Source organism: Euprymna scolopes, chromosome 6, assembly GCF_053919585.1.
Source record: "Euprymna scolopes isolate OS-2025 chromosome 6, ASM5391958v1, whole genome shotgun sequence".
Classification (NCBI taxonomy): Eukaryota; Metazoa; Mollusca; class Cephalopoda; order Sepiida; family Sepiolidae; genus Euprymna; species Euprymna scolopes.
Genome location: NC_136487.1, coordinates 99010797 through 99032763, shown reverse-complemented (window position 1 = coordinate 99032763; position 21967 = coordinate 99010797). Strand labels below are relative to the sequence as shown.

The window sequence follows — 21967 nt, the reverse complement described above, 5'->3', positions numbered from 1 at the left end:
GCTAAGTAAAATATAAAGAGAAACAAAGAATTACGACTATTAAACGATGAAGATAATCACAGTAATGAAATAATTATCATTTAAATTTAATGAAATAATTATCATTTATTTATTTTATTTAAAAATGAAAATAATTAAAATATTAGGATGACTAAAATATGAAGATAATTAAAATATAAAGATGAATAAACTATAAAGATATTTGGACTATAAATATAATCGAACTAGGAACATTAATAAACTATAAAGATATTTGGACTATGAATATAATCGAACTAGGAACATTAATAAACTATAAAGATATTTGGACTATAAATATAATCGAACTAGGAACATTAATAAACTATAAAGACAAAATATAAATATAATGAAACTATAAACATAAATAAATCAAAAGGATAAACTATAGATATAATAAATCTATGAACATAAAAAATATAAAGATAAACTACGAATATAATTAAACTATGAACATTAATAAAATATAAAAATAAACTATAAAAATAATGAAACTATGAATATTAATAAAACATAAAGATAACATACGAATATAGTATAAACTATGAACATTAATAAAATATAAAGATAAACTATGAATATAATTAAACTATGAACATTAATAAATTATAAAGATACACTATGAATATAATGAAACTATAAACATTAATAAAATATAAAGATAAACTACGAATATAATCTATATAATTATAAAACTCAAATGACCTTGGAACTTTCCGGTTTATGACATCCGGTTGCGCATGCGCGCATAAACATTAACCCATAACAACGTAAACAAATAAACACAAATCGCTTCTTTTGCAGATTTTGACCTGCGCACTGAAATATTAACGTTATTATTTCGAAATTATTATTTAACATGGGAAGAGTGGGGGTGTTTTGCAACTATCCTTTATGACAACTATACTGTCGCTATTTTCTTACAACTAAACAACTTTAACCCGTTGACAAACACAAGAACAATTGTAATAAAGCCAAGACTACTACTACTACTACTACTACTACTACTACTACTACTACTACTCTCTATCCGTTCCTTTTCTTTCTTCCTTCCTTCTTTTTTATTTTTTGTTTACATTTCTAGATACAAAATAGTCGTGTGAGAACGGTGAATTTGTTGACACATTTACTAATCTGTTTCAATTTTAGTTTTATTTCATTTTATTTATTTAGGTTTTATTTTTTTGCTTCAGGTTTTATTATTTTTTTTATTTTTTTAGATTTTAAGTTTCTATAACTTGGTTGAAAAATTCCAATATGGGTTTTTCATTCTTATATTTCTCATCGGCAGGTTCATGTGCGTTTTTGCTGCTAAATGACTTTCGTCGGCGTTCGATTCGTAGGAAAATCATGTTTAATTTTCGATTTTTGAGCGATTATTCGGAAAAATAGGTACCTTTACACGAATAGGGAGGGTTTTTTCTTCATTTTTGAGTGATCCGTCCGTGATTTTTCATTTTAATATACTTTCATAGAAATGTTTCTGTTATGTCAGAAAAAAAACCCTATTTTCTTTACGTCACAAGTGTCACGCTCATACATGAATTACATAGCTAATATAACATAGTGACCCAACGGGTCACGGGTAGTTTTTTTTTTTTTACACAGTGATCACCACTTATCAAGGCCCGGAAGCCACTCAGGGATAAGGGTTATTGCAAGTACATTACGTTAGTGTGGAGATTTGATGAAGTGTTTACTTAAGGGGCGGTTCATTAGGAATTTGTTAACATTGGACTTGAAGATATCCAAGTTGTAGTCCGGTGGGAAGCAGGCAGACAGAACAGAGTTCAACAGGCGTGCTGTTCTAAGAAAGAAGCTTTGTTCATGGAATCCGCGTTTTGATTTAGGCACAGATATAGAGTGGGGGAAATTTTTCACAGTGGATTCAGCTAGTCGGGTGTTTTTCGTGAAAGATTGGCGAGGGGGGACCAGAGATTGGAGTTCAGACGAGCACCTGCCATGGAAATAACGATAAAACAAGGATAGGCTCGCAACGTCTCTTCTGTGGGAGAGAGGTTGCAGGGTAGAGAAAAGGGCATCCCCCACTAAGCCACAAAGTCTATTTTGTACTCTGTCAAGGCAGGATAGGCTGTTTTTAGCAGCTCCTGCCCAGATATGGCAACAGTATTCCATCCTTGGACGTACTTGGCTTTTATATAGATAGAGAATTGCATCAGTAGTGAGATATCTTCTGGAGCGGTAGAAGGATCCCACTATCTTTCCAGCGACCTTGGCAACAGACTTGATGTACGTGTTCCATTTAAGATCAGGAGTAAAGGTCAAACCCAGAAGTTTGTCAAAACACGGGGCCTCACTCAGATGAGAGCCACCCATCACAATTGATGCCAGATGGGGATCAGAGCGTTCATGATGTAAGGATAGGAGTTTGGTTTTGGATGCATTAAAGGTAACCAGCCACATCTTCCCCCACTGAACCACGCGCTCGAGATCAGAGGAGAGAGAATCAGAGAGAACTTTGTCATTTACAGCCTTTGATGTGTTGCCGTAGATGATCGTGTCATCAGCATAGATGTCAACGAATGATTTAAGTATGTGTTTAGGGAGGTCATTGATGTAGATCAGGAAGAGAGTTGGGCCCAGAATTGACACCTGATGGACTCCAGCATTTATATTGCAGGCCTCCGATTTTTGTCTATCTACCACTACTCTTATGAGCCTATCGGAGAGAAATGATTTAATGATTGAGAAAACATTTCCAGTTATACCGTAGCTGAAAATCTTGTGAAGTAGACCCTTATGCCATACCTTGTCGAAGGCCTTTGATATGTCAAGAGCAATTGCCCTAGAAAGGAAGCCTTTGTCAAGAGATTCACTAATCCTGTGGGATATAACCGTCAGCACATTTGCGGTAGATCTTGCAGAGCGGAAACCATATTGTGTGTCACTAAGAAGGTTATTCCTGCTGAGGTGGTTGACTATTTCTCTATTTAATATGGATTCCAGCAACTTACTCATAACACACAGGAGACTTATTGGTCTGTACTGAGAGGGAGATGACTTATCACCTGAATTCTTAAATACAGGGCATACTGATGAGGTCTTCCAGGGAGTCGGAAAGCACTTCTCCTTAAGGCAGCGCTTAAATAGTTTCGTAAGTATGGGAGCAAGTTCTGGTTGAAGCTTTTTTAACACTATAATAGGGATGCCATCAGGGCCAGTTGCTTTACTGGAATCTAGGTTCTTGATTAGCTTGGCGACAGCATGCACGGATATTTGTTTGTTACCTAGCTTGTTCTGTGTTATAGGAGGAAATATGGGGAGTTGATGGCCTTCGTCACATAGGGTAGAATTAGCTGCAAAGTTCTTTGCAAATAGTTTGGCCTTGTCTGACGCTGACGAGATGACCTCTGGTCCATTGATAAAGGTCGGGATAGAACGCACACTTCTGTTCAGGATCCTATTTGTTATTTGTTAAAACTGGTGGGGACCAAGCCGCTGATCAGCTAGCTTGTATTTAACAGACTGGGCATATAGCTCTCTTGCATTTTTTATTACTCTTTTACAGTGGTTGCTGGCAGTCCTGAAAGCAGCTTTAGTCTCAGTGCATCTATTACGTTGGTAGCTATGGAAAAAGTGATTTCTGTGCACGATAGCAGCAGCACATTCTGGGGAGAACCATGGCTGGCTGTTAGGTTTTTGTTGAAATTTTTTAGATGGTATGAATTGGTCTATGCCTACAATTAACCATTCGGTCAGATCTGATACTATAGAGGACACTTCCTTTTTAAACATGGAGTGCAGAGGTAAATCAGATATGAATGTACGGAAGCTATCCCAGTCAGCCATAGAGTATCGGTATACAGTACGGTGGAGGAGTACGTCTGGGGACTTATTACATTTCGTTTTTATCTTAACTGATACGACGGAGTGGTCGGGGGATCCTAGAGGAGAATGAACGGAACATGAACATAGCTCAGGAGAAGTTGAGAGAAAAAGGTCTAAGAGGCTTGCATATTGACCGGGTGTATCGGGCACACGGGTGGGTTCGCGAACAATCTGAGTGAGGTCATAAGCAATGGCAAAATCATGACAAAACCTCCCCTCATCGTCTGTCTTATTTGAATGGGTCAGCCATTCCACGTTATGGACGTTGAAGTCACCACAGATGTGGATGTTAGCCAAGGGATGTGCAGACAGTATGTGGTCTATTTTCTCAGATATGCTCTTAAAGATAGTAACTCCGCTGTTGTGGGGCCGATAGAGGGCAAATATAAATGCAGTGGTGTTAGCACATATAGGGTAAATTAGGATCTTCTCTAGAGATATCCCTGCCACACGGGAAGCCATCCTTAATGTAGGCACATATTCCATGCCCATGGCGATCTTGGGTGTCAGATTTAGATGTTAAATTAGAGTATCCGTTAATTATGAACTCATCTAGGGAAGTGGTCGGCCCTATTCCAGTTTCACTTAGAAAGAATATGTCTGGTTTCGTCTCCTGTAATTGGGTTTCAACCTCTGGAAGGTTGGAACGTAGACCCCTGATGTTGGAGAAGGAGACCCGGTAGTAGGGGTCTACGTTGGAAGATGGGGTTCTAGGTTTAATCGAGTTTTTATTCTGGAGATATTTCATGTTGAGGTTTTGGGATTTGTGGAATAGGTCGGCATACTTGGTTAGAGCAGTACAGAGAGGGAACGACAGAGAGAAAAAGACAGGAAAATCTTTTTTTTGTAGCACACGAAAAGGTAAAGCCGTAAAAATTACCCACTAGTATGGCATCGAGAGGCCCACCAGAGACTACTGCATGGTCCAGATCCACTCACCAAATGGCAATGGCAATACAGCGGTCCCAGTTGACAAAAAGACAGCGGACGGAACACTATGGCAAAAACGTTAAGTATTTTTTTAAACTAATCCTAAATGTTTTTACCTTGTTTTTAAACTTGTTTTTCTTGTTTTATTTGTTTTTTCTGTATTCTCCTGTCTTATCCGTCACCCTCCCCCATGCTACAAAGTAAACGATAAAAACAAACAAAATGCCGGAAACTAACGATAAAAAAATGCCGGAAATTATTCTCTATTAGAGTAGATAAACTTGGGACTTTATTAAAAAAAAAGTTAGAACATTTTTTAACAATAAAAAAAAAATGTAAATTAAATATTTTACACATCCGAACGTAACGACTTTTATTCTATAAATAGATAGGCACTCGACCAAGTTATCCGGAAATAGAAATCTTCTTATGCTCTAGAAAGACATGATGATATGCCAGCTACCAGTTGACAAAAAGACAGCGGACGGAACACTATGGTAAAAACGTTAAGTATTTTTAAAAACTAATCCTAAATGTTTTTTACCTTGTTTTTAAACTTGTTTTTCGTGTTTTATTTATGTATTTTGTCTGTATTCTCCTGTCTTATCCGTCACCCCCCATGTCTAGTTAATCTATAAACACCAATAAAATATAAAGATATACTATGAATATAATTAAAATAGAACTATATAAACTATGAAGCAAAAATAATAACGATATATAAACGATGAAGTATATCAAAATTATTGAGTTAATGAAAACATGAACCTAATTAATCACTCGAAAATAATTAAACTGTAAGGCTAATTAAACTATAATAAGTGAAATATGAAAATACTTAAACCATAAAAATACTAAAACTATGAAGATAATTAAAATATGAAGAGATTAAATATAATGATATAATACATCTATAAATATAACTAAACTATAAAGGCAATTGAAATATGAAGTTATTAAAACTATGAAAATAATAAAACTACGAATATAATTAAGCTATGACATAGTTTAAGTACAAGTATAATAAAACTATAGAGGAAAGTACACAATGATAATAATAAATACATACAGTTTATTAAACAAAGACGATAAAAAAACATGAAAATAATTAAAATATGAAGATAATTAAATTATGAAGAACATATTTTGTTCAGATGATGAAATCCCAGATCTAACAGAAGATCATACAATAGAAAACTGAAGAAAGTTTAATCCAACGAGAAAAATGGTAGAATTATTTCCTAAAAGCTTGACTAATAAACCACACATTGACGACAACACAGTTTATTGCAGGACACTATATGAAGCACTTTTACCTACGTTCCCTATGAAGATAAAAAGTATAAGGTTTTTTTGTAGAAGGTATGAAGACATTTTCAACGTCGATTGCGAAGACTGGCTTGAGGCGAAAAAAGTCCGACTACTTTTAGGAAAGTTAAGAACTACTAAAAACAGCAGATCCGTAGACTACATGCTACCTCGATGAACAGGGATCGGAGTTCGCGGAAGTCGTGAAGTTACTATTAGAACTTCCCAACCACAATACAGCATTGTTTCACAAAAGGTTAAACTTTTTAACTTAGCTAAGTGAGAAACCGAAGATTATTTGGCGTTCGTGTTGGTCGCAAACAAGGACTGTAATTACTTTAAATTAGTGAAATTGTCGGCAGATGATTTTATGTGCCTCATTTTCCCTTAAGGATTCGTATCGGTAAAGAATGTTGACATTAGAAAGTTATTACTAGCGAAACTCGAAAGCGAGTCTAATCCTAATCGGCGAAATTTGCAGGAGGGTTTTAATTAAGCTATAAAGAATTAAACTATGAATAAAATAAAACTATGACGCTATTTAAATTATAAGGGTAGTGAAACTATTAAGGTGATGAAATTATAAAGATATAAACGATGAAAATTATTAAACTATAAAGATAATTAAACTATTAAGTTAATTAAAATATTAAAATAAGTTCTAAGATAATCAAACTATGAAGCCATTTAAAACTGTGAAGCTCTGTAAATCTATCAAGATAATTAAACTGTTAAGATAATTAAACTATAAATGTATTTAAATATATAAAGCTATGTTAAACTATTAAGATATTCAAAACTATAAAGAAACTTGAACTATGAATATAGTAAAACTATTTAGAAAATGAAATTATGAAGATGATTAAACTATGAAACTTTAAAATGCAGTTTTGCGAACTAATCTAGAAATTATTTGATTATTTATTTCACAATTTAAAATAATGTTAATATAATAAACTGATCTACGCAAATATTTATTTATCATATGTTCATCATGAACGCAAGTATTCTGAATAGTTCAAATGAAATGTGTAATGCAAATGTGTAATGCAAAGCAAAACTGTTTGCATTGGAATTGTGTGGGATTGTTTAACCATAGCAGATCTTCGAAGTTGGTTGCGTATTCCCAGAAGTCCATATAGTTAGGGTGAATCAGAGGGAAGACCTACCTTTCTCACAGTGCTTGCCATAGTAGCCTTCGGGGCATGCGCATTTTTCCGGGGAGATGCACGTACCATTGTTTTCACACTTAGGATAACACAATGCTGAGGAAATTAATGAGATTAAAGAAGAAAATTTTAATTGAGGAATCAAAATGTTAATGACATTTTTTTCAATCGTTCTCTTATTTCCTTCACGTTAATCGAAAAGAAAAAGTACATTTTTAATTATCCCCTGCATAAATATTTTCGGTGAAGCTCTCAAATCCTATTTTTTATAAATAATACTATCAGATTAAACAATTTTTTCAGGTTTTTAGTAGTAAACCGAAACCCAAGCCTCCTTCATTAATTAATCAATAAATATTTATTACTATCTTGAATTATTCCATTTTGAATATGTAGTTTTTATTTTGATCTGCGTCGTTTACCCTTTTTCATTTTTAATAATAAATATTTCTCTTCTTATGCATTTATAAACATATATTTCTTCATTCCTACAATACAATTTACACAGAATCACTAAAATCACCAGGTCAACAGCAGCATTCATTTAACGTTTGACATGGCTAGTGGCAAAATATTCCCCTCTCTCCCACTTTCTAAGATACATATCATTATGTGTAACAAACTCTCTCTCTTTCTCTCTCTCATATATATATATATATATATATATATATATATATATATATATATATATATATATATATATATATGAATAAATGATTAATAAAACATGTTAAAAGACATCTTGAAAAAGAGTTAAAAACATATTTAATTTTAAAAAAGGAAACACAAGATAAGTGGATAGTCCTTTTTTTAAAATTAAATATGTTTGTAACTCTTTTTCAAGATGTCTTTTAACATGTTTTATTAATCATTTGTTCATATTATAAGCTCTATTTCCTTTTCGGTTTTATTGAGCTTTTACATCTGGTTGAGATTACTTTACTTGTAAATATTAACTTTTTAATATTTATAACATATTTTAAGTTTACCATTGTGATTACCTTGGTAAACTTATTGTAATTTTTATTTTTTTAGTCATATATATACACACACACACACATATATATATATATATATATATATATATATATATATATATATATATATATATATATATATATATATATATATACTCCTATAAATTCGTTTTTTGTGTGTATTGATATTCATATTAAAAACCCTCTTTTCTATTTATTTAATGTATTTATTTGCTTCCCCACCAAAGCAAATAAGGCACAAGGCCGTTTTTAATGTGGAGTAAAAACCGGCTCCCCTAAAAGTAGGCAAAAAGGGGGCACTCTGGTTACCAAAAATAATAATTGTTCCAGTATAGAGGATTTCCCCTCCATTGCCTGGTACAAATTATCTTAAGTGCAGCATCTGCAGAACAGATACTACACTTTGATGGTATTTATTTGCTCCCCCACTGAGCAAATTAGGCACAAGGCCGTTTTTAATGTGAGGTAAAAACCAGCTCCCCTAAAAGTAGGCAAAAAGGGGGCACTCTGGTTACCAAAAATAATAATTGTCCTAGTATAGAGGGTTTCCCCTCCATTGACCGGTACAAACCATCCCAAGTGCAGCATCTGCCGGAACAGATACTACACTTTGATCTCGGCACGAAGGCCAAGAACAACAGAAAAAAAGGCAAGGTATTTATTTGCTCCCCCACCGAGCAAATTAGGGACAAGGCCGATTTTTAATGTGAGGAGTGAAGGGGAAATGGGGACCAACTCCCCGGGGAGGAGGGGAGCTGGATAGTGACAATTGGTATGAAGTATTTATTTGCTCCCCCACTGAGCAAATTAGGCACAAGGCCGATTTTTAATGCGAGGAGTGAAGGGGAAATGGGGACCAACTCCCCGGGGAGTAGGGGAGCTGGATAGTGACAATTGGTATGAAGGGTTGCCCCTACATTGACCAAGGTCTTATATGTGGGGTCGGCTCCACATATGGTCTTTACTGGCAGTATCTGCCGGAACAGAGACTACACTTTGATCCCAGCCCGAAGGCCAAGAACAACAGGGTATTTATTTGTTCCCCCACCGAGCAAATTAGGCACAATGCCGATTTTTAATGTGAGGAGTGAAGGGGAAATGGGGACCAACTCCCCGGGGAGTAGGATAGTGACAGATACTACACTTTGATCCCGGCCCGAAGGCCAAGAACAACAGAAAAAAAAAGCAAGGTATTTATTTGCTCCCCCATCGAGCAAATTAGGCACAAGGCCGATTTTTAATGTGAGGAGTGAAGGGGAAATGGGGACCAACTCCCCGGGGAGTAGGGGAGCTGGATAGTGACAATTGGTATGAAGGGTTGCCCCTACATTGACCAAGGTCTTATATGTGGGGTCGGCTCCACATATGGTCTTTACTGCAGTATCTGCCGGAACAGATGCTACACTTTGATCCCAGCCCGAAGTCCAAGAACAACAGGGTATTTATTTGTTCCCCCACCGAGCAAATTAGGCACAAGGCCGATTTTTAATGTGAGAAGTGAAGGGGAAATGGGGACCAACTCCCCGGGGAGTAGGATAGTGACAGATACTACACTTTGATCCCGGCCCGAAGGCCAAGAACAACAGAAAAAAAGGCAAGCCTCCTTTCTATTCATTTAATGTATTTATTTGCTTCCCCACCAAAGCAAATTAGGCACAAGGCCGTTTTTAATGTGGGGTAAAAACCGGCTCCCCTAAAAGTAGGCAAAAAGGGGGCACTCTGGTTACCAAAAATAATAATTGTCCCAGTATAGAGGGTTTTTATTTAAATGCTGCCCACATCAGCATTATGTGGCACAAGGCCGGAAAGTGGGAACCCCGCAGGCTCCCCTAAAGGAGGGGCACTCCTGCAATTTTAAAAATTGCCTGAGTAACCCCGTCGGCATTCCCCGGTCGGGGCGCCTCAGGCAGCAAGCAATAAACTTGCCCCACCGGAAAGCCCGGTGGCAAGGCCTGGGAGGGTGGACCTCCTAGGTATTACCCAGGCGGTTCCCAGTATAGAGGGTTTCCCCTCCATTGACTGGTACAAATTATCTTAAGTGCAGCATCTGCAGAACAGATGTTACACTTTGATCCCGGCCCGAAGGCCAAGAACAACAGAAAAAAAGGCAAGCCTCCTTTCTATTCATTTAAAAAGAAAATACAATTTTCTTATATATGGGTTGTGGAATTGCATTCACTAGCAAAAGATCTAGCCTACTTGCATATTCTTTGAAACATTCATTTAAATTAATTCCCTATTAGTTTATTCGGTTTTTTAATGGGAAGATCATCTTTAGCTAACTATTACGTGTAATTATATTCATGCAGATATTCTACATAATTTATACTTGCATAATATTTGCGTAAAAAGTTTATAGTAAGCACAAAACTGTTTCCATATATATATATATATATATATATATATATATATATATATATATATATATATATATATATATATATATATATATATATATGCATATGTATGCATATATATTTTTGTTTAAAAAATTTTGCCTACTAAACTCCTCCTAGAGTTTTTGGTCTACAGACAGGAAACTTCCTATAAGGTATTTGAATCCATGCGAAACTTAATATTTGGGGTTTACCCGGGAAAAATCGGTGAAAAAGTGTGAAAATTAAAAAAAAAGAAGAAATTTGCCAGGTGAAGGTCAAACGCCAGCATTACGAATGCATAATGTAGTAGCTATTATTCATGTTTTAAATTTTAGCTTTGCATTATAAATGTCTTCATAGCCCAGTCATTAAAGACAGGGGCAAAGATAAATCGCGAGCTGAACGTTTGCATTTCGATTCTCGGTGGTGGCGCACGAGTTTTTTTTTTTTTTAATCATTACTACGTAATGCACCAAAAAAAAAAAAAAATATATATATATATCCCTATATATTTATATATATATATATATATATATATATATATATATATATATATATATATATATAAGTGAAGGTGTCTGTTTGTCTGCCTATCTGTGTGTCGGTCTGTGTACATATATCGACACAATAACTCTGTCAATTTTCAGTCTACAGACTCGAAATTTGATATACAGGGTATGAGGATTTGGGAAAATCTTTGTAATTCGTTTTCGGCCAGTAATTTGTCTGTTAAGGGGCCAAAGTTTAACGATTTGACATTTGAGAACTCTAGCAAACTCCTCCGACAATTTTCGGTATAAACAATTGAAATATTAGATATAGATTCCTTGGACATGGATCTAACTTAATAACTTGATTTAAGCCCAAAACAAAAAATGTTATGGGGTCATAATAGGGGTCAAAGTTAAAAAAATGTTGACCTCTGCGGTCTCTACCAAATTACTCAGACAATTTCTGGTCTAAACATTTGAAATTTTACATAAAGGGTAAATAGGGCAAGCTTTTTAATCGGTTTGGATCGAAAATTTGAACAACCAATATATAAATGTATGTATGTATGTTTGCATGTCTGCCTACAACTTTCGCCAGAGGCGACGGATTTTCAAAAGATCAGTATTGTTTTTAAGTTCGACCTTTCAGACGACAAATACGGAAAAATTGGCTAAAATCATTAATATCTTCACCCTCAATTGGTCACTTTTCTACAGGAGGGATCGCTTTTTTTTCCACCGATATATTCGAAAGTCATCTACTGTTTTCGATTGTCAAGCCTTAATTTAAACCTACGTCACTTCCGGTTTGGCGGTGGTCGTCACAGCAAAAACGTCACGTTTTTTCCCATTCTTTTCCTCCATCGCGGTACGGGTTCGAGCCTGCCTTCCTACTACAATTTTTTTTGTTCAACACACACCTCCAAACACCCGGGTTACGCCCGGCACCCATGCTAGTATATATATATATATATATATATATATATATATATATATATATATATATTCAGCTGTTATATCTGTTTTAAAGACGAAATCGTGTGATCGTCAAAGATAAGATTCAAGCAAGGGCGCACGGTCCACACACACACACACACACACACACACACACACACACACACACATATATATATATACATATATATATATATATATATATATATATATATATAGAGAGAGAGAGAGAGAGAGAGAGAGAGAGACTTGTACGTAATATACTGAGTTCGTGTAATCCAGTAAATTTTCATATACCAATAAGTTATAAGCCAAAAAGAGATGACTTAAAAAGTAAGCTACAAAATTATCATATTTCATAATTGAGCATTAATATACTGTGTAAGCAAAATCAAGACATTCAAAAAAGGTGTTGACGGCAACAAAAAGTGTATTTCATTTTATGTTACAATTGTTTCCATGTTCAGTTGACAATTCCAAACATTATATCATTTGAAAATTTTCAAAAGCCAGCATTTCTTCAGACTTTATGAATAAAAACACTCTTGACAATAGAACATTGTTTGAAGCGAAAGAATAAGAAAGAAAAATTCCCTTACCGGAAAAAGCATGTGAGAAACATTTACCCTTGGTGTAACCTCCACGTAAAGCCCATTTAAATATTAATATATCACCTAATTTTCGTATCCTTATTAAAGAACAAAGCCATAATAAGTTTTCACAAAAAACCCTTAGCCATTAAAATTTTTTAATATATATATCCCACTCGTTCCTAAATAAGATTCCGTTATTTCTTTATTTCACCTAATTAATTTTTATATAAAGATTTTTTAAAATTTTATTTCTATATTTATAATATGGCCATAACAACCTTGCATTAACGTTACGGTTAATTTTAGTTTCGTATTAGTGGCAAGTAATGTTTACAAATTTTCGTTATTTTGGTACTTAGATTTAAGACCATTTAAGGTTTAATGTTTAATTGAATATGAAAATAAAGAAAAGACTGCATTACATATATAAATCCTTATACATCATTTCGAGTAAAGGATTCTAATCTATTTATCATTATTTAATGTTGTAAAATTCATTATCATTCTAATTAAATATGTTTTCATATCGTTACTAAAAAACAATAACGAAGGAAGATAATCCAATTATGTTGTTAATTGCTAATAGTTAATTCTGTTGGAAAAGAGTCAATTTTATTTCCCATAACAGCTATATATATATATATATATATATATATATATATATATATATATATATATATATATATATATATATATATATATATATATATATATATATATATATATATATATATATATACTGCTGATCAAAAATTTAAGACCACTTAAAAATCTTTTTAAAAAAAAATCTTTAAAAAAAAAAAAAAATTAAGGATAGATTTTAAACTATTCCGACGTAAGGTTACCAATACTACAGTCTTTTAGACTGTAGTATTGGTAACAAATGGAAATGGTTATGGAAACAAAAAGCTATATTCGAAAGATTTATTTATAAAATTTACATTTTTATTAAATTAGACTTAGATCAAAATTATAAAACCAGAGACAAAAATTCTACTAAATTGTACAAAAAGCGCATGAAAAGTGTATGAAAATATTCAGCAATCAAACTTAATAATGAATTTTACCTCTAATGCTTTTGATGACTTCAAAACTTTTGGGGGCATGCTAGAAATAAGGGTTTCCATGAAGGTGCGGGGGATCCTGCTTCAGTTTCTTAAGATGGCTTCACGAAGTTCATTTTTTGTTGAATATTGTTTGCCATTTCGATAAACCTCTCTTGTCATCCATCCCCAAACATTTTTAGTATCCTTATACATCATTTCTGTGAGACTGTAGGATGTTCCAAGAGATGGACTCCATTTTCTTATAGAAAGCTCAAGGTCCCTCTTGCAGTGTGGATTGCAGCATTATCTTCTTGTAATAACCATCCATCCCCACACAAACGATGACCTTCCATCACCAAACATGCTATTTGTAACATGCTAACATAACCAGCTGCTGTCTGACGATCCTGCACCACTTGGAGCTCCATCGTCCCTCTGTAAGAAAAGGCACCCCATACTATTACGGACCCTCCACCACTATGATGTGTGGAAAAAAATTTAAGGGGCATGTTTTTGGCATGCCAATTTCACTGAAAGCCTTCAGGACCATATAAATTTAATTTTTTCTTACCAGAAAACAGGACTTTCTTCACTTCTCAACGTCCAAGGTTTGGTATTCACGACCAAATCTTAAGCGGTTCAATTTGTGACGTGGAATCAATCGAGGAATTTGTTTACGCTTTTTATTTAATATGCCTTTTTGTTATAAGTGTTGTCTGATAGTTATTGGACTGCAATCAGCATCTCTAACCGACTTAATTTGACTAAAAGAAAGCCCTCTGCCATTCATAACAACCCGTCTGGTTCTCCTACTCAACGCAATATAAACTTTGGGGGGCCTACCAAAGAATTAACAGTTTTACTGCGATTTTCCGTAACTGCTATCGCTCGCTATGACAAACCTTGCTTATGGAATCCTAGAATTCGAGAGCGCTCAACTTCGATTAGTATTCTTGCTCATTTCTAAATAAAATTTTAGGAATGTACCTTTTTGTTTCAATAACCTTTTAGATTGTAGTATTAGTAACCTTCAGTTGGAAGAGTTTAAAATCTATACTTAAAAAAGGTTGGGTTTTTTTAAAGATTTTTAAGTGGTCTTAAATTTTTGACCAGCAATGTATGTGTATGTATAATTGAAATGGGTTTAAATTAAAATTTACCTCACTATAATTATGTTTTGTTGTAAGACTCAATCTGAATATTGAAGCAACTCTTCCATAAAATGAATTTTTACATGGAATACTAAATGAATTAAAAGAAATAATAACGATAATTGATAATTAGACTTCGTAAGGTTAACATCAAGAAATCTAATTCACCAATGAATTCATCAAAAAAGTAATCTTAGATACTAATATATTATTTTTCTTTGTAAATGTTTCCTTTTCCTTGGTGCTTTACCTTAATGATTTATTTTTTTCCTCGTTGTGGATATTATCTCTTCCTATTCCCAGCTTCGTTTGATGAAAATCCTACGCAAACATGTGAGTCAACGAGGAAAAAGGCAAATGAAGACAGCAAAAGAAAAAATGTACATTTATAGATTTAGTGATCCACTGGTGCATACAGTTAACCGCACACTTCGACCATGTGATCTTAATGTAAGTTCTGCCCAAGCATTAACGTTGGCCACCCGCGTATCTGTGTCTCTTGTGTGCTCTGGTTTATTTCATTTTATTTTATTTTGTATTCTTGGAGATATTATTCCGTTTTTACGAGTCTTTTTCGTTCTATTACTTAATTCTTTTTTCCAATGATTCTTTTTTTTATTCTCTTTCTCTCTCTCTCTCTCTCTCTCTCTATATATATATATATATATATATATATATATATATATATATATAACTTTTTAATACCTCATCATTCGTGTCATTCGGTTGTTTTACTAAAACTATTTTCTTTTCTCGTTGAAATCGTAATTTTCATCTTTATTTCACACATTTTTTTTTATTTCCTTCTCTCGTATGTAGTTTCCTTTCTCGCATTTCTCGCCGCATATCATTTCTTTCTGGAATTTGGTCTCGTTTTAGTTGTTTAAAAAAATAACCAGCAGTCGATGTCGATTAACATCTTGCCATGACTTGGCCACTTTTTTTTTTTTTTTACTCATCCCAGCAACAACGAATTCACTAAAATCTATTCTATTCTAATGGAAACGATTAGCTTTCAACTCTTTTCGATTTTCACTTTAATCTTGGCTGGTTATCCACGCCAATACTCCTTGCTTGTCAACGAAATCAGTTTCCGTTTCCATGGCTTGTTTTTATGTCACCGAAAAGTATCCAAACAACGAAAAGAGGGGGGGGGGAAGCAAAACTGGATGACTGAGCCAATCATAAAACACTTTTCCTTTCTGTTTTCTAAATTCGTAATTCTTCGGATTTTTTTATTTCCCTTTACCTTAGCATTCTCTCTTTTTCACTATTTTTTAATTGTAACCTTTTTCTTTCGCTTTCTACAATTATCCTTTCCAATTCCTTATGTCTACTGCTTCCTTTTCAATAAAATTTGGAATTTCCCAATGTTCCATCTTCCTCGTTCCCACTCATTATTGAATTCATGCGCGAACATTTGCCTTTTTTAATCTTTTTCCTACATTTAAAAAAAAAAATTCTGGATTATTTCTCCCCCAATTATTCACCCACTCTTTCTTTTCTCTTATCGCAAAGTAATAAAGGGCATTTACGAAAAAGAGAACATGTTATGACAAAATTAGACCAAATTAAAATTGATAGTAGAATATATATATATATATATATATATATATACATATATATATGTATATATTATATATATATATATATATATATATTATATATATATATATATATATATATATATATCAAGTCAATAAAGAGAGAAAATGAAGATATAAAAACTCACTTACTTAACACGCCTTATTAAATAAATGAATAAATCTATATAGATGTTACTACATATTTTTCTATCCATTTTCTCTTTTTACTGACTTCTATGTGAGCTCCCAAACAATTTCTTGAGCTTTGTATAGTCCCGATTAGTCTCCTTTAAAGAATTGATTTTATTATCTTCTTTTAACCTCCCTATATATATATATATATATATATATATATATATATATATTATAAATTCATGATCGATTTACTTTTGTAGAATTTTGACACAAATTGAGTGTTTGAAAATTTAGCACACTAGTGTAGCGCATTCTGGCCGAGAAAAAATGACATTCGCCTCGTCAACATTTCAGGATAATCAAGCGATTAGAAATTAATTAAAATCTTCTCGCGGTTACATTGAGATTATAGGCTCGACAAGCTTGAATTAAATAGAACTACACCTCTCAGACCGATAGAGGAGAAAACTATACCAGCGCGAGGAAAAGTGATTTTCTAAGAGGAATCCTTGATTGGTATGAATACAACATTTCTATAATAATCATTATTATGTATTCCTACTTCAAATAATTACATCACTAGACATATGCATATTATTTATTTAACAAGAATTGCTTTACTTTATATACATATATATATATATATACATACATACACACATACACATATATATATATATATATATATATATATATAATATTTGATTGTAGAAATTCCCATTTGGACTAAAGTACCATAGGTTTGCAACAACAGATGCCCATCTAAATTTATTATATCCAGACTATTAACACGATCGTATGCAACTTGAGAACGACATTTTAAACACATTTAGTTGTTATAATAAAATCCTACATTTTATCGGAGGAGCAACACCTTCACAATCGCAGCATCTTTAGAGGAAATAGTTCGTATTTTCCCCCTAAATATTAAATCCTCCTTCCGGACCCAGTCAAGATCGGGAGAAAATATACACATTCTACAGATATTTGTACCTGGATTATGAACTCATAAACATAACATAATTTTTCCATTTCTTGATTCAAAAATTATAAATTCCCTTTTTTTCAAACTGCGTCCATTCTTATTGGCTGAGATCTGACAATTCGATTATTCCGAAATCTTCCTCTTAATACATACACGAACACTTCAGGCTTTTTCAAATATCGAGACACTCTCTAAAAGTGGCAATCGTTTAAAAAATACACCAAATACAAACATAATAACCGCTCACCAACAGAAAATTAAATACAATAAATAAATGATAACCCTTCACTTACCTATGTGTGCATAGGTCAGGGTAAGATTATCAATATTGCATTAACAACACGCCATTATCCCCCCCCAAATTAAAACCCTGAAAAAATATGTACGGTACAATTATTTATTTTTCGATTTCGGAGCAGCTTAGCGAACCTTACACGAATCATGTTATTTATCTTGTCCGCATAGATTTTCGATTGTGAGAGAGGGATAGAGCGAAAGAGAGAGAGAGAGAGAAAGAGAGAGAGAGTTAAATACAACAGTATATGAAAACGAAGTAAGCACATCTCATGCTCAGGCGTTTCTCAACTAGAAGGAGCAAGAGATCTGACTTGCTGAATAAAAGGTAATTGATGAATTAAACCAAAATCTTATTAAGAAGGAAATTAAGAAGTGGCGGGAAATCCTAGCTAGATTGCGGAATATCATTAGGTTTCTCGCCAAGCAGAAGCTAGCACTACAAGGTCACCGAGAAGACACCCGAAAGAGGTCAAATAAACAAAGGGAATTGTTTAGAATTGGTAAATTTATTGGCCAAATATGACCCTGTGTTCCATGAACATTTGGTGAAAGTGAACCTTGGAAAGAAAATCGCTACTTCTTATTTGTCACTAAAAATTCAAAATGAATTTCTAAGCATTTTGGCAAAGCAGCTATGAAAAAAAAATCATCGATTAGATCAAGGAAAGCAAGTATTTTTGCATAATTTTTATAGCACTCCTGGTGTATCTCACAAGGACCAGATTAGTGAGGTGTTGCACTACGTAAAAATTGACAAAAATGGAGAGATGATGTCGGAGTATTTCTCCATTCAATTGAGATAAAGGCTAAAAGTGCGGAGGAAATTTCTGAACTGATTTTAAGAAACTGGAGAATGATGGGATTCAGATTGGTGACTGTATTAGTCAGGCATTTTACAATGCCGCTGTTATGGCAGGCCACTGATCGAGTGTGCAGAAACGCATCTCCGAAATCAACCCAAAAGCTCTATTTTTCCCATGCACAAACCACTTACTAAATCTGGCTTGTGTATATGCAGCTTCTGTAGCTGTTCACTCTGTTACACCTTTTTGTTACACTAGACCAGTTATTCTTTTCTGCATCTACGCATTGCTGGGACACCTTGATTCAGTTTCCCGATCTAAATATCAACCTGAGCTATTAGCATTTTCAACTGTAAGCGCCCTTGCTCGATACTGAAGCTCATAAAGAATTACCTTCGATCAACAATGATCCAGAAAAGGCTTACAGACTTGGCAATCCTCTCCATAGAGAGAGAACTTTTCGATGGGGTGAACTTTTATAGGGTTATTGATAACTTTGCCGAAAAAAAGCGCTAAAATCTGTTTGTAAATCTTCCACCGACTTGATGCCTTGCAGCTGTTCTTTCACAAAAATAAATTTATAGCATTATTTGCAATTTATTTATATATATATACATATATATATATATATATATATATATATATATATATATATATATATATATATATATATATATATATATATTCACATAAATAGACACATTTATATAAAGTTAAATGCATGTATATATGTACAAGATTACTTCCTTGGCAAATTAAAAGATTATTATGGGGTTTGGAGTCATAAGGTGGGGAGTATTTTGTTTCATTTAGATTTCTACAAAAAAACTGAAAAAATAAGATAAGAGCCCTTTTAAAATGATAGTTATATTCGTGACAAATAAATAACTTTCCCCCAAATTTCAAATTCTTTTAACTTATTGTAAAGGATTTTAGTCGGTACAATCCATGGTCTCTAGATACCAATTTCTTTATAAGACTCACATTTTAGATATTTTCTAAAATCAAAATCGTGTTTTAATCCAAAGTGGAACAATAAATACTAATACAAGGTTGAGCATCAGTATATCTCGATTTTGATATTCACAAGAGGACATAAAATTCATGCAAAACTGTCCAGGTCAGGAAATTATTTTTACCTGTTTTCGTACGGTTGTTTCAAGTATATATATATATATATATATATATATATATATATATATATATATTAGATATGTGTGTATATGTGTGTATGTGTGTGCATATACGTGCGTGTGTGTGCGCGCGCGTCCGTATGTATATATGTGCGTGTATAGATTCATCGACTAGAATCTACAAGCTTAGGTTTCGATCATTAGCAGAGGTACTATTTGATTGATTTAAACTAAACAAACCATATACACGTGCCATCGTCTTTCCGAGCATTTTTGGAATAAGTTAATCTAAACGTCAGTTTATATATATATATATATATATATATGTGTGTGTGTGTGTGTGTGTGTGTGTGTGTGTGTGTGTGTGTGTGTGTGTGTGTGTGTGTGTGTACAGACATGAAAAAGGAACAAACGAAAATCATTTAGATATTCATCAACGTTTCGTATTTATTTCAAGACTTCCCGGGATGATTAATTTGAAGAAATAAAATGCATGTATAATATTTGAATATATATTTGTTGTGTTTACAATGTAAAATAAATAGCCGTTAGCGTTCAAAATATGTATATCGTTTATGGCATGGTGTTAATAATTATTTTGCGTTTTTAAACGATATATAGCTATCAAAGTTTACAAACGTATGATACTGTTTCTTTTTTATGGATATTGCCGTTAGAAATCAAACTGTTTGATATGTATATGAAATTAAATGAGTATTTCCTTGTTTTTATTTATTGATTGATTGAGTTTTTATGTTATCGATATTATTTTTGTTCTTTTTTATTTTCTCATTAAAGGAGATAAATTGTAGAAGCTGTTACGTTTTTTAATTGTTTTTTAGTTTGTAATGCGTGTTGATTCAAGAAGACTTCGCAGAAATTTATTTAAAATAAATTTAATGAATTCAGGTTGTTTAAAGTTAAAAGTATAAATAATGTAATAAATGAGATAATTTTTTTATATCTCTTTTATTTTCGGTTAGCCTTTTCTTTAATACCCATTGAGTTTCACCAGCGTATACTTCATGGAAATTATTGCATAGGGGAGTATATATAACTGCATTATATATGGATTTTATTGTTTTTAATATTTGTTTTACAGTTTCTTATGTAGTTTGATTATTAGACTTCCGTGTTTGTTTAGAGTGTTGTAAATTATTGTATTATTGGCGTGCGTAGGTAAAAGATGTGTGTTAGTAAGAGAAGTGTCCGGTGTATAATTTTAGCTTATTGTTTGTTTTTTTCTTAAAATTTAATATAGAATATGTAGGGTATTGCAACTTTTTAAATAAATTGTGATCTATTTGAATTCTTCGTCTAGATATTCTGGACTACAAATTCTGAATTCACGTAAGAAAAAAAAACAATTATCAAATCGGTTTTTATTTTATGGTGTAAGTAGAAATTTTCTGCATAATTTTGTGATAAGATTTGTTGGAATTTATAGTAAGTATGTCTACAAATGGTAGTGAGTGATTGTTCTCTGTTTCATATATAAACTTTATTGGGTTTCGATTGTTTCTAATTTGTTTTTTAATATTCAAAGAATATGCGTATTTTCAGGAAGAAAGATTAAAATGTCCTCAATATATCTAAAGCATTCCGTAAATTTGAAAAACCCAGATTGTAAGAATTCTAAGCATAGTCAGGCTGATACTTCATTAAAAGGATTACCCATAGGAAGACCAAAATTTTGCTTGTAGAAATTATTATTGAATTGAAATAAATCATATCAGTAATGCTTCTTATAATTTGGTTAGTGTTGGAAGGAAATGGTAAATTTTTTTGATTTTTATGTGCGATTTAATCATTTCTTGATTACATTACATTACATATAAGCATAATTTTGTTTTGAACATAATTATTTTTATTTTAAATCTCCAGATTTTTAGGTGTGAGGTGCTGTGAATGCCCATTAGTGTGGTTAGAATATTGCATATGGTTCGTGCAATTTTGTGTGTGTCACTACCGATATTATGGGGCGGATACCAATGTTTGATTTGTGAGTTTTAAGAAGGCCATATAACGTGGGAATATTAGGTAGTATTCGATATGTTTTATCGTTTTTATAAGATTTTTAAACAATTTTTTAAAAGTTTGAATGTATTTACAGTTTTTAAATCTGTTGTCATGCATGTATTTC

At 33.0% G+C, this 21967-nt stretch overlaps 1 protein-coding gene across 7 annotated transcripts in view; it reads right to left on the bottom strand.

Moving 5' to 3' along the window:
* Window positions 1-21967, bottom strand: part of LOC145277818 (protein shifted-like) — a 593688-nt gene that overhangs the window by 93266 nt on the left and 478455 nt on the right. For 3 of the 7 annotated variants that reach the window (XM_080129710.1, XM_080129711.1, XM_080129713.1), the window contains exon 5: window positions 7276-7370. The exons of 2 other annotated variants lie outside the window; for them this stretch is intronic. In XM_080129710.1, coding sequence (XP_079985836.1) covers window positions 7276-7370 — 95 coding nt within the window. Of the gene's footprint in view, window positions 1-7274; window positions 7371-21967 lie in introns of all 7 variants that reach the window. 2 more of the 7 variants (XM_080129712.1, XM_080129714.1) reach the window with 1 other exon arrangement.